This window comes from Parambassis ranga, chromosome 16, assembly GCF_900634625.1.
Source record: "Parambassis ranga chromosome 16, fParRan2.1, whole genome shotgun sequence".
NCBI classification, from domain to species: Eukaryota; Metazoa; Chordata; class Actinopteri; family Ambassidae; genus Parambassis; species Parambassis ranga.
In genome coordinates, this window is record NC_041036.1 from 202,585 (window position 1) to 215,429 (window position 12,845).

A 12,845-nucleotide genomic window follows, 5' to 3' on the forward strand; every position below is an offset into this window, starting at 1 on the left:
AGGAGAAGGCTAACACAAGCTAACAAGCTAACCTGCTCGGGACGCTTGGCGGCCATGTTCGGTGCCTGGACATCCTGCAGCCTTCTGTCCTTGACTAGCTGAGCACATGGAAGCTTTTCCTATGAAATATATGAGAGGATGACCACATGCAGATCAAATATTGTTGACAAGGCACACAAGAGCTAACATCAGGCAGTCCGCCGTAGCAGCCACAGATTCTGGTGGCTTTCAGCCCCTAGCTAGCTAAATGCTAGCTAAATGCTAGCTGTGTTGTTGAGTAAAAAGACTAATTAACGCTTCAAAACCCTGAAGAGCTCTGTACCTCCTGCAGACAAGCCTGCAGTCAGGAGCATGCCTGAAGCCCTGCAGCTGTGGTGAGCTAATGACCCGTCTGTGATCTCAGACCTGACCCCCCTGGATGGCTCGCTGATCAGACCCTTATTCCATGAAGGGGAGACTTAATGTAGAACTTTATTGAATTACTTAATGCATGTCTCTGGATGTTTGTGTTATTGTTCTGTCACTTATTAGATCTGATCATTTCTTTGTGAGGGGCGGTCCTCATCACTTAGGGGGCCTGGATCATAGGAGTGACTCCAGAGAGAAGGAGCATGTTGTAGAACGGCCTCCTGACTGCAGGAGGAACCTCACATGTCCTGTTGAGCGCGTGCGAGGTGGGCAGCACGGTGAGGAGGTGTGAAGACCTGACACCTGCTCTGTGCTCTGTCTTCATCACGTCCTTTTTAACACGTCCCACCTGAAAAACACCGAGGTGACAGAATAACATGGAAACACTCTGACCGCACTGTGAAACCAGCATCCTGCACGGGGCGGGGGTCTCTACACCTCTGCACACACACACACACCAGCATGGTTTCCAGTCAACACACAGCCAGATATTAAAGCTGAGAGTGTGTGTGGGAGGACCTGTGGAAAATGCTGGTGTGTTGGTGTGAGGCCTTCATCATCTTCATCATCACAGTGTTGATCAGGAGCAGCAGACTCTAACGGTGCTGTTTCCACATCCTGTCAGCCTGCTTTCACTTCAGCGTGTCGTCTGCTGTCATGTGTCAAAGGAGGAAGTGAACATCAGTACTAAAGGAGGTGGTGCACCTCCGCCCTGACAGACCCCATCATGCTGGGACTGCAGCGCCGCCTCACTCCGGCTGAGAGGACACGGACCCTGGTCCTCTGCTTCATGGTCTCAGGTAAACACTGTGATGTTTTTATCTTTGGAGGCAGATGTGTGACCGGCCTGTGGACTACCTTCAGGTCGGGGTTACTTCATTTGTCCCTGCAGGCAGATGTGATGTCACATCACTGAGTAAAAACATGAAGTGGTAGAATGCTGCAGGCTCCACCACCCAGGACACAAAGAGAGAAGGGTCCGGAGAAGAGAGGGGCCGCATCAGATTTATTATAGTGTGTGCTCTACGCTGTACTGTGCTGTGTGGAGCTGAGCTAAGGTCAAACTGAACACACTGATGTTCTGAGCATCAGATACAAGTAAACATACATATGTAGCACATAAAGATGAAGAGCTACCTGCAGGCCTGCCCCTGAGTTCTGTTCGTCCTGTGTGGACCATGAGCGAGGACTCAGCATGTAGAAGGTGTGGAGCTCATTACAGCTAGGCGGCTCACTGATGAGTGTGACGCCTGCAGCTCCCTGACAGCCGTCCCCCAGCGCTGTCCTGCACCCTGCACGCTGTGGACAGCTGTTCTTAGTGGACCCTGCACACTGTGGACAGCTGTGGACAGCTGTTCATAGTGGACCCTGCAGGCTGTGGACAGCTGTTCTTAGTGGACCCTGCACACTGTGGACAGCTGTGGACAGCTGTTCTTAGTGGACCCTGCACACTGTGGACAGCTGTGGACAGCTGTTCATAGTGGACCCTGCAGGCTGTGGACAGCTGTTCTTAGTGGACCCTGCAGGCTGTGGACAGCTGTTCATAGTGGACCCTGCACACTGTGGACAGCTGTTCTTAGTGGACCCTGCACGCTGTGGACAGCTGTTCTTAGTGGACCCTGCAGGCTGTGGACAGCTGTTCTTAGTGGACCCTGCAGGCTGTGGACAGCTGCTCCTCAGTGCCCTCTGGAAAATCAATAAAGCTGATTATTTTTGATCGGGCAGCTACTTCCTGTAGTTGTATTGTAACACGTTGTGTGTCTGTCTCAGGGTGTCTGTGTGAGGTCACGGTCGAGCAGCCCCCCCTGGTCTCTGCTGCTCTGGGTCATGATGTCATCATGCCCTGTGTCCTCCAGGTCACAGCAGAGGACACCATGGTGACCCCGCCCATCCTCTACTGGTCCCAAATGATGGAGAACGTCACCACTGCTAAACTGTGGACCCCCTCTCCGCCTTATAAGGGACGCGTGGACCTGCTGGACACCAACAGGTCCTCTAACAACAAGTCCATCCTCCTCAGGAACGTCCAGTGGACGGACAGCGGGAAGTACGAATGCAAAATGTCCATCACTACCAAGAAGAGCAGTTTCAGGAAGAAAGGACGTAAAACGGCCCTGGTGGTTCATGGTAGGTACTCTGAGAGCAGGGACACGGGTCCGGGCTGCCAGGTTCTGCCTCCATCACAGTGACGGGTGTGCCGGGACATCAGAAAGTCCCTCTGAGCACAAACACCAACATGTCTGCTCTGGTCGGGGCTTTTACAGGAAATTACCCCATTCAAACGAAGGAAAGAGTCATTCTGGTAAAAACACCCCAAATGAAAGGAAATCAATCACAACACCCTCTGTGACGCAGAACACATGTGACGGAGCGCAGGCATAGGCTCCGCCCCCTCACATCCTGCAGCACAGGACAAATATGTATTGATTTTGAGTGATGTCCAGCTGAGTGGACGGCTGGACAGGACCTGAGACACCTGCTGCAGCTCAGTGGTTGTTTTCATTGTGAGTTTGGACAAATAGCTGTTATCCATTAGCTTAGCTTAGCTTAGCTTAGCTTAGCTTAGCTTAGCCAGCTAGCTGCTGTTGAACTGTGAAGCTGAAGGTGCCTTAATGCTCAGTCTGACTCATCATCATGCTAAACCTCAAACTGCAGTTCAGTTCACAGCCACAGGTGTCACTATTAACAATATGTCCTGTGTGTGTGTGTGTGTGTGTCTTTTCAGACACCATGCTCTTTAACGTGACCGTACACAACGGCTCTCTGCTCCGCTGTGAGGTGAACGTGACGCGGGATCCTGGGCTCTCTTTGGTTATTGTCCATAACAACAGCTGCAGGCTGCAGACCGAGGACTCGGCTGCAGGTGGCGCTGTCCACACCGCCCTGTCTGCGAGTGCTCCTCTGCGGGGAGGCGGGAGGTACGAGTGCCGGCTGAGCCTGGAAGGACTCCTGATAACACAGAGCTTCTTCTACAGCCACCTGCCAGGTAACTATGGGCTGCAGCTCCTCTAGAGGGCGCTCTGCAGGGTGGTTCTACAGGGTCAGATACAGTATTGATTATCTATCAGAAGTGATATGTAAACTCTGGTTGGAGAGGTGAGAACATCCTAACGAGGACCTCAGCTGCATGTAGCCAAAAGTATGTGGACATGAATTCATCCATCAATCGATCCCCAGATCCGTCAGGCTGCAGCATGAACAACGAGGGGTCCCACCTGTCCTGACCAATAACAGAGCAGCAGCATGCTGGAGCTGCACGGGGGGGGTCCACTTACTGTGGGGGGGGGGGGGGGGGGGGGGGGGGCTGAGACCACTTCACTGCTCTGAGCTTCACTGTTTTCTTGTCAGTGTCTGGAGAAGCTGGTCAGACTGACACAGGAGCCACAGCTCATCCACCTGTCGGTGAGTGCACCTCCTGCTCGGTCACCTCCTGGCTTCACCTCCTGCTCTGTCACCTCCTGCTCTGTCACCTCCTGGCTTCACCTCCTGCTCTGTCACCTCCTGCCTGGCTTCACCTCCTGCTCGGTCACCTCCTGCTCTGTCACCTCCTGCTCTGTCACCTCCTGGCTTCACCTCCTGCTCTGTCACCTCCTGCCTGGCTTCACCTCCTGCTCAGTCACCTCCTGCTCGGTCACCTCCTGGCTTCACCTCCTGCTCTCATGTGCTCACCTGTGTCCAATCACTCACTGAACCTCAGGCTGAAGCCGCCTCTGATTCCTGCTGCTCCCTTCTCACAAGATTCACAAAACCCAGTCTGTCTGCTAATACTGTCTGTCCCCCTGTCTGTCTCTCTCTCTCTCTGCCTGTCTCCGTCTGTTCTAATACTGTCTGTCCCCCTGTCTGTCTCTCTCTCTGTCTGTCTCTCTGTCTCTTTCTTGCTCTCTGTCTCTGTCCGTCTGTTCTAATACTGTCTGTCTGTCTGTCTCTGTCTGTTCTAATACTGTCTGTCCCTCTGTCTGTCTCTCTCTCTCTCTGTCTCTGTCTGTCTGTCTCTTTCTGTCTCTGTCTTGCTCTCTGTCTCTGTCCGTCTGTTCTAATACTGTCTGTCCCCCTGTCTGTCTCTCTCTCACTGTCTCTTTCTGTCTGTCTCTGTCTCTTTATGTCTCTCTCTCTCTCTCTCTGCCTGTCTCTGTGTCTCTCAGTGTACCCGGAGCCCTGGTTCCTGTATGTGACCCTCCTGCTGGTTCACGTCATCGTCCTGCTGGTGATCCTGGCCGCCATGCTGAGGTACAAGGTGTCAGCGAGAGGCGGAGCTACGAACACATGAGATGTGACATCACCACTCAAATGTAAAAACATTTAACCATGCATTTTATTTTGAAAGGGTTAACAGTGACTGGGTCCTGACTGCTTTTATTTTGACTTTAAATGACTGGTGCTGCTTTGCCTCCCTCTGCTGGTGAGACGGGGCGTGTGCTGTTAACCTCACTTCACACACGTCACTGCTTATTCATCCAATAAAAAGCTCCCAGTGACTGAGTGGGGTCAGAGGTCAGATTTCAGCCGGGCGTCTGTGGCATGAATCCACATATTAAACATGAAAAGAACTCCGAGGACCTGGATCCTCACTGTTACTGTAAAAATAAAGAACTTTAAACCAACATCATCACAGCACATGAAACTCTATGAGCTGTGTGTGTGTCTGTGGTGTGTCTGTGTGTGTGTCTGTGTGTGTGTGTGTCTGTGTGTGTGTCTGTGTCTGTGTGTGTGTGTGTCTGTGTGTGTGTCTGTGTGTGTGTGTGTCTGTGTCTCTGTGTGTGTCTGTGTCTGTGTGTGTGTCTGTGTGTGTGTGTGTGTGCCTGTGTGTGTGTGTCTGTGTGTGTGTCTGTGTGTGTGTGTGTCTGTGTGTGTGTGTGTCTGTCTGTGTGTGTGTGTCTGTGTCTCTGTGTGTCTGTGTGTGTGTGTCTGTGTGTGTGTGTCTGTCTGTGTGTGTGTCTGTGTGTGTGTGTGTGTGTCTGTGTGTGTGTGTCTGTCTGTGTGTGTGTGTGTGTCTGTGTGTGTGTGTCTGTGTGCGTGTGTCTGTGTCTGTGTGTGTGTGTGTGTCTGTGTGTGCATGTCTGTGTGTGCGTGTCTGTGTGTGTGTGTCTGTGTGTGTGCGTGTCTGTGTGTGTCTGTGTGTGTGTCTGTGTCTGTGTGTGTTTGTGTGTGTGTGTGTGTCTGTGTGTGTGTGTGTGTGTCTGTGTGTGTGTGTCTGTGTGTGCATGGCAGCCTCATGTCACACCTCTGTGAGCCACTAGGTGGAGCAGTGAGTCAGTGTCAGTCCATCCAGAGAGGTGGAGTCAGGTGTTTCCTCCAGCAGCAGCCTGTCTGCTGGACGTCATACAGAGTTCTGGACGCCTCCGTCCAGCTGGCCCGGCTGGTTCGGTGCTGACAGACGTGCAGCTCTGTGCGGTGAGGCTCGCCGTGGCGGCTCCTCCTCCTCCTCTTCACCTCCCTCCTCCTCTTCAGCCTGAGTGTGGCATCCTTCCTCCCACGCGCTACGTCATAGCGGAGGTCACCGTTTTCTCTGTGAATGAGTGAAACTTGTTATTCACGTGTCTCCGGGAGGACCACCTCCGAGGGAGGACCACCTCCGAGGGAGGACCACCTCCGAGGCAGGACCACCTCCGAGGCAGGACCACCGAGGGAGGGCTGTCCCGTGTCTCAGCACGCTGCTGTGGAGGACGGAGCGCGGCACCGGGACCTCAGCCTGTGGGATGGAGGCTGAATAGAGGGAGGACGCGGCCAGAACTCACGGCGCACCACGCTGGAATGCAAGACCACGCCTCCCCAGCGGAGCCACCTGTGCAGCCTGAGCAGCGCGCGCCCTGACCATATGGCGGCAGAGAGGCGCGCGCACGCAGCGGGTCAATGAGACAGATGTGCCATGTAGTGCTCAGTGTGCCGCAGAGACACGACGACGACAACAACAACAGCAACAACAACAACAACAGCAACAACAACAACAGCAACCACACCGCGGCGGGACAGCGCTCAGACACGCGGCTCCATGCGCTCCTCTCCTCCGCACACACACCGCGTCCCCCAGCCAGAGACAGCGTCTATTTTCTCAGCAGTCATCTCTCCCTCCCCCCCCCCTCTCCTCTCTCTCTCCCCCCCCCCCCCCCCCCCTCTCTCTCTCCCTCTCCCTCTCCCCCCCCCCCCCTCTCTTTCTCTCCCCCCCTCCCTCTCAGTATAAATACTTGAACAAAGGTCCTTCTTTGGAGTGGACAGAGGACTGAAAGCTGAAACCCGGACTGATTCCTGCCCTGAAACTCTACACCTCACACACACACACAGAGACACACACAGAGACACACACAGACACACACACGCTCGGAGGAGCTGGACACACACTCCACAGACGGACCAGGAGCGGAGGAGCTGTGTGTGGGAGCCGCGCGCGACTCAACACACACACACACACACAGAGGGGGGGGGGGGACGGCCGGACCACACCCAGAGTCCAGCAGCATCAGGAAGGAGCCCCTCCACCCACACTCCACTCAGGACGGCTCATCACAGGCTGGAGTAGCTGCTCTTTGTCGGTCTGTGTGTGTGTCCTGTCCTGAAGTGTGTGTCGCTGAGACGCCTCCTCTGTCAGGATGTCTGCAGACCAGCAGCTGCTGCTGCCTCTGGCCCTGCTGGCCCTTCAAGGTGAGTGGGCTGTGGCTGTGTTGTCATGGTGATGGCACACGCTGCTGAGGGGGTTCCTGTTTGGTGTGTGTGTGTGTGTGTGTGTGTGTGTGCACAGATGTGTGATTGTGTAATAGATGATTCTGTTGTGATGGACTGCTCACTAACAGCCAGCTGTTCAGATCTCTTCCACTTCCACAGACACACAAAGAGACACACACAGACACACAGAGAGACACACACACAGACACACACAGCAGTTGTATAGAAGTCAAGAACATACAGATTATTCATGCCTGGCAGTGTGTTACAGTGGTGTGTGTCTGTGTGTGAGTGTGTGTGTCTGTGTGTGTGTCTCTGTGTGTCTGTGTGTCCCTGTGTGTGTGTCTGTGTGTGTGTCTCTGTGTGTGTCTCTGTGTGTGTGTGTGGACAGCCACGGGGGGAGCAGCAGCTCAGCCTCCTTTAATTTGTGTTGAATGAGGAGCTGTTTGTGTGTCCGGCTGCACAAACTGTAAGAAGGTTACACAACACTGACACAGACAGAGCGCTCATGTCAGCTGAGGCCGAGGCAGCGTGTGGATGCTGGGAGATAAAGAGAGGAGGACAGAGGACGGGCTGTCCTGAAGGAGGACAGACAGAGGACAGACAGGACGGAGGACAGGCTGTCCTGAAGGAGGACAGACAGAGTGCCGGGCAGCTTGGAGCCTCTCCGGCTGTGAATGGCGTCTTATGGTCAACAGGATGCAGCAGCGCCGTCCATTCCAGGAAGTGACATCACAGAGCGCTCGGCCTTTCAAGAAGCTCCGACCTCATGTCATTACTCACAGAGGCAGGAAGTTCTCAGCGTGAGCTCAGTCTGCTGAGGACACCTGGCTGCAGCAGGATCCTGATCCACAAACCTGCAGCACTGTGTCCTGTTTACAAGTGTCACACACTGACAGACACACACACCTGAGCCCTCATCCAGCTGTGTGACAGAGGTGTGTGAGCCTGTGGGGCCCTGTGTGTGTGTCTGTGTGTGTGCATGTCTGTTTGTGTGTGTCTGTCTGTGTGTGATTAATTATTCAGTAAATCCTCACACTGGTCAACACACAGCAGCTGAAGGATGCTGGTATCCTGGAGACAGACCGACCAATAGGAGCAGAGACATTAGAGCTAAGTGCTGTCATTACTACTCTCCGGGGACGGTCCCAGACAGGATGTCTCTCCTCTCTCTGGGTCCTTCCTTGAGCTCGGGGCTGGGTGATCCTCCGTCAGTGGGTGGATGCTGGTGGTGCAGTTCATGGATTCATCCTGCCGGCCTCAGACCTGAGGGATTAAGCAGTCAGGTCCCGGTCAGGGAAAAAACCTCCTAATCTGCACTTTCTGGAATATCCGTTGCATAATCCCAGCCCTCAGATTACACAACGGGTTTGCGTGTTTGATGCTCGGGTTGTTGAGGCTGCACTCTGTGTCTCTGTCTCAGCCTGTCAGCCCTGGACAGTCAGCGGCGTCCCTGCTCACCTTGCAGAATGCGTCACCTGCCCCCCCCCCCCAAACAATTCTGTCCTCTCTGCTGCATCTCCTTTATTTAAAACCATCGGTGTGTTCCTGTCCGTCCCTCTGTCTGTCTCACTGTCCATCTATCCCTCTGTCTGTCCCTCTGTTTGTCTGTCTCTCTGTCTCACTGTCTGTCCCTCTGTTTGTCTGTCTCTCTGTCTCTCTGTCTGTCCCTCTGTTAACCTGTGGGTGCTGCAGTGTTGGAGCAGTGTCTCGTTGTGTTTCTGACCTCCTGGTTTCTCTCTGCAGAGCATCAGCAGCCGGTCCTCCTGCCGCCTGTTGTAGCCAAGCTGTCTCTGTCTCTCCCCCTCCCTCCCTCTCTCTCTCTCTCCCTCTCTGTATTGTGGTGGGTTTCTTCCTGTGTGTGTCTGTGTGTGTGTCTGTGTGTGTGTGTGGTGATGTGCTGCCACCTTTGAGTCTTAATCCTAATCTTTGGACGTGTTCTGATCTGACCTGTGTTTCCTCCCCCCCTCTCTTACAATTCACACTAATCGCCCCCCAGAGGTCAAAGGTGAGAGTAGGCCTGTGGAAGCTGCAGGGGGCAGTGTGGGCCGCGTGGAGTTCCAGGTGTGTGCCTCGCGCCGCTGTCATGATGATGTCATATATAGACCCGTGCTGCTATATATGAGTGCAGCTCAGCACAGAATGCACCGCACAGCGCCCGGCTCTTTATTTCCTCTCAGCTCCAACCACAGTCCAAACCTCAAGCAGCAAATTCAATCTGTCAGCGGAGCGAGCGGAAATAAAACACGCATGACGAGCACGACCTCCAGCAGCTGGCGCTGTTCTCTCAGTGCTCTTTAGACAGTCCGCCTGCGAGCGCTGAGAGAAAACACCTGAGCTCTGCCGCCGCTCGCCGAGGACGACCTCTGACCCGCCAGGCGCTAACAGGAAGTGTCTCCCTCTGCAGCGTCCCTGTGCCGCGGCGCCTGCGTGGAGGTGGACTCCGACACCGAGGCCGTGGTCAACGAGGGCTTCAAGCTGAGCTGCATCTCCTGCAAGAAGAGAGGAGAGGTGCCGGCCGAGGCCTCCGTCAACTGGACCTTCAGGGCCCGGGGCGAGAACGAGTCCACTCCTGTGAGTACTCAGAGTTCTGATGGGCAGCATGTTCACACAGACACACACACACACAGACACACACACACACACACACACACACACACACAGACACACAGACACACACAGACAGACACACACACACAGACACACACACACACACAGACACACACACACACAGACACACACACAGACACACACACACACAGACACACACACAGACACACAGACACACACAGACACACACACAGACACACACACACACACACACAGACACACACACAGACACACACACAGACACACACAAACACACACACACACACACACACAGACACACACACACACACAGACACACACACACACAGACACACACACACACACACACACACACACACAGACACACACACACACACACACACACAGACACACACAACACACACACACACACAGACACACACACACACAGACACACACAGACACACACACACACAGACACACACACAGACACACACACAGGCACACACACAGACACACACACACACACACACAGACACACACACAGACACACACAACACAGACACACACACAGACACACAGACACACACACACACAGACACACACAGCTCCTTCAGAGTAAAGGACTCCCTGCATGAGGAGCAGAGCTGCTCACACTGAACCCGACCTGTGGGAGCAGCAGCAGGCGGCGGCGGCGGTGCCACGTCCTGTCTGATGTCAGCTTCATGTGCAGATGGATCATTATTACTGCAGCTAGAATGAGACAGAGTGCAGTCCTGCATCTTTCATGACGGGCTTTTCCCACTTCCTGTGGGCTGAAAGGCTTTTATTTACCTAAAGAGGCCATTATGAGCTCTGCAGCAGAGAGCCCATTAACCCTGAGCAGGAAGTGCAGAGGTGAGTCAGTGAGTCTGTCCGTTTAATGTGACCAGGCAGAAAAACCAGCTGGTCTGACACCAGAGGACAGAACCAGCTGAGCTCACCTGTGCTTCTCTTCCAGTTGTACAGCTACCAGAACTTAGCGGGCGACACCATTGACCCGCGCTTCTACGAGCGCCTGCACTGGAACGGCAGCAAGAACACCAGAGACCTGCAGGACGGCTCCATCTACATCCTCAACGTGACGTACAACGACACGGGCACCTACCAGTGCACCTTCAACCGGATCCTCCTGTACCCCAACTACCGGAGCGGAACCAACACCACCAAGAACATCACCATCCACGTGGTGCCGCAGCGTAAGCTAACATTAGCCCAAACACTGAGTGCTGGCTCGGTAACTACCAGATAACATTAATGACATTAAGGACTCAGCACCAGAACCCTGCAGCTAACTTTCAGCTAGCCTGCTAACATTAGCCTGTCCTGGCAGCAGCCAAACTCCCAGGACCAACATGGCCGCTCAGCCAGGAAGCAGCAAACCTGACACATGACACATGACACGACTCGGGGCTCAGGACTCCAGGCTCTGTGCTCGGGGCTCAGGACATTCAGTCATCCAGGAGGTCACAGCGTTTTAAAAGCACCCCTCTCCTCCTGTCATGGGACAGTAAATGAACCGTCTTCCCCAGACACGCCGTACTTATGTCCTGTCTCTCTCTGTGTCTCCTCAGTTACCAGAGGCCTGGCCTCCATCTTGTCCGAGGTGATGATGTATGTGTCCATCATCGGCCTGCAGCTGTGGCTGCTGGTTGAGATGATTTACTGCTACAGGAAGATCTCGGCGGCGGGGGAGGAGGCCCTGAGAGAGAGCGCGTGAGTAGCAGCAGCGGCGGCCTTAGGCTCCAGGGTCCCCTGGGCCCGTCCTTGCTTTTCCTTTCTGCAGTCTGCTCCTCTCAGGACCTGCTCCTGCCCCCTCATGGCTGGTTCTCTCTGATCTTGACTGTTTCTCTCCTCACTCTCTCTCCTCCAGGGCGGAGTATTTAGCTATAGCAGTGGAAAGTAAAGATAACAGTGCAGGTGTACAAGTGGCAGAGTAGCACCGGTAGGTCTCAGTCCTCCTGTGTCCTTCAGTCTGAGCTGTCCTCCTGTGTCCATGTGTCCTCTCATACATGCTTCATGTAAAGCTCACCTCTGACTTCTGGTCCACTTCAGGTCACGCAAGAACTCACGGTGGCTCCCATGAGGAGGCGGAGCCATCTCCTCCTCTCACCATCACCCCACCCTCTCCACAGGAGGGCGCCACGGGCCTGCTTTCCGACGACACCCTGAGGACGGCTGCGTGGTGAACTGGATGGAGGGGGGGGGGTGTCCGGTGGTCTCTTCCACAGGCTTCCACTGTGGATCATGATGTGCATGCAACCCCACGCCACTGACAACACGCTCCACCGCCTGTGAGCGAAGTTTAACCCCTTCACTCTTTAACAGCAGGACCACAGTAACTGCTGCTTGTCCCCATGTAACCCAAAAAATAAAAGATTTCATTTTTAAATCCTCCTGAAAATGCCTCACAATGAACTACTAGACTACAGGGGGCACTCTGCAGTTCTGCAGACTGTAAACCTCCATGTTAACCCTGTACAGCAGATGATCACAGCCTGGTACAGATGCTGCATGAATGAGTGACAGGTGTGTGTGTGTGTGTGTGGTGGGGGCTCCCCACTGAGCCTTTTTCATCTGAAGCCATCTGCAGAGCGCCCTCTAGGTGAACTGCAGCCACTGACAGGAAGTGGCTGAAGTTAGAGACACCTCACAGGAGTGGGTCTTCATCTGTGAACCTGTGCTCACGCCGAGGAGTGCAGCAGTGACATGTTATTATGTGCTGTGTGGCTCCCTCTGCTGGCGGACTGTAGATGGCAGCCGAATACTGAGAACACCGCTCTGAACTCCACCTGTTCCAGCTGATGCTCGGCTCAGGCAGCGGGAGCAGCAAGAGCCCCGTGTGACCTCCAGCCTCAGCACACACACACACAGACAGACAGACACACACACACAGACAGACGGACACACACACACAGACACACACGGGGCAGGGTGTACAGACTGCTAGGGGGGTGATCAGTGTTTGGAGGTGGCTGCAGAGCGCCCCCTATGAGAGGACCTGAAGCCCCTGTGTGAGGGACCACAGACCTCCTCTGTGAAGTGAAGCGGCCTGAAGACACGGACTCAAAGACGAGCGAGCAGTCTGCAGGTTTCAGAACTTTTCATTGGTCTCCATGACGGTGTTACAATCACATCTTTACAGTACATTCTCTGCTCCTCCCCCTCCCTCC

General features: G+C 54.3%; 2 protein-coding genes across 4 annotated transcripts; both read left to right on the forward strand.

Moving 5' to 3' along the window:
* Positions 1 to 1,082: 1,082 nt before the first annotated feature.
* On the forward strand, positions 1,083 to 4,926 carry LOC114448254 (uncharacterized). Of its 2 annotated transcripts, XM_028425099.1 has the most exons (6): positions 1,083 to 1,208; positions 2,179 to 2,535; positions 3,134 to 3,394; positions 3,757 to 3,810; positions 4,551 to 4,697; positions 4,874 to 4,915. In XM_028425099.1, exons 1-5 carry the CDS (start codon positions 1,136 to 1,138, stop codon positions 4,673 to 4,675), a joined length of 870 nt encoding a protein of 289 aa, XP_028280900.1. In that variant the 5' UTR covers positions 1,083 to 1,135; the 3' UTR covers positions 4,676 to 4,697; positions 4,874 to 4,915. The 2 variants fall into 2 exon arrangements, with proteins under 2 accessions (XP_028280900.1, XP_028280898.1); XM_028425097.1 differs by having other exon boundaries at positions 4,551 to 4,926.
* A 1,584-nt stretch (positions 4,927 to 6,510) lies between these two features.
* On the forward strand, positions 6,511 to 12,064 carry LOC114448258 (sodium channel subunit beta-1-like). 2 transcript variants are annotated; one of them, XM_028425106.1, is made up of 6 exons: positions 6,515 to 7,044; positions 9,473 to 9,639; positions 10,634 to 10,871; positions 11,247 to 11,388; positions 11,546 to 11,617; positions 11,728 to 12,064. In XM_028425106.1, the coding sequence occupies exons 1-5, from the start codon at positions 6,993 to 6,995 to the stop codon at positions 11,610 to 11,612; spliced, it is 666 nt and encodes a 221-aa protein (XP_028280907.1). In that variant the 5' UTR covers positions 6,515 to 6,992; the 3' UTR covers positions 11,613 to 11,617; positions 11,728 to 12,064. The 2 variants fall into 2 exon arrangements, with proteins under 2 accessions (XP_028280908.1, XP_028280907.1); XM_028425107.1 differs by lacking the exon at positions 11,546 to 11,617 and having other exon boundaries at positions 6,511 to 7,044.
* Positions 12,065 to 12,845: the final 781 nt, after the last annotated feature.

Bases quoted from the DNA above. Each gene is read 5' to 3' on its own strand.
- LOC114448254 (XM_028425097.1), top strand. From the start codon at position 1,136: ATGCTGGGACTGCAGCGCCGCCTCACTCCGGCTGAGAGGACACGGACC. The intron at 2,536-3,133 runs GTAGGTACTCTG...GTGTCTTTTCAG, and splicing joins AACGGCCCTGGTGGTTCATG to ACACCATGCTCTTTAACGTG. The intron at 3,395-3,756 runs GTAACTATGGGC...TTTTCTTGTCAG, and splicing joins CTTCTACAGCCACCTGCCAG to TGTCTGGAGAAGCTGGTCAG.
- LOC114448258 (XM_028425106.1), top strand. From the start codon at position 6,993: ATGTCTGCAGACCAGCAGCTGCTGCTGCCTCTGGCCCTGCTGGCCCTT. The intron at 10,872-11,246 runs GTAAGCTAACAT...GTGTCTCCTCAG, and splicing joins CATCCACGTGGTGCCGCAGC to TTACCAGAGGCCTGGCCTCC. The intron at 11,389-11,545 runs GTGAGTAGCAGC...TCTCTCCTCCAG, and splicing joins GAGGCCCTGAGAGAGAGCGC to GGCGGAGTATTTAGCTATAG.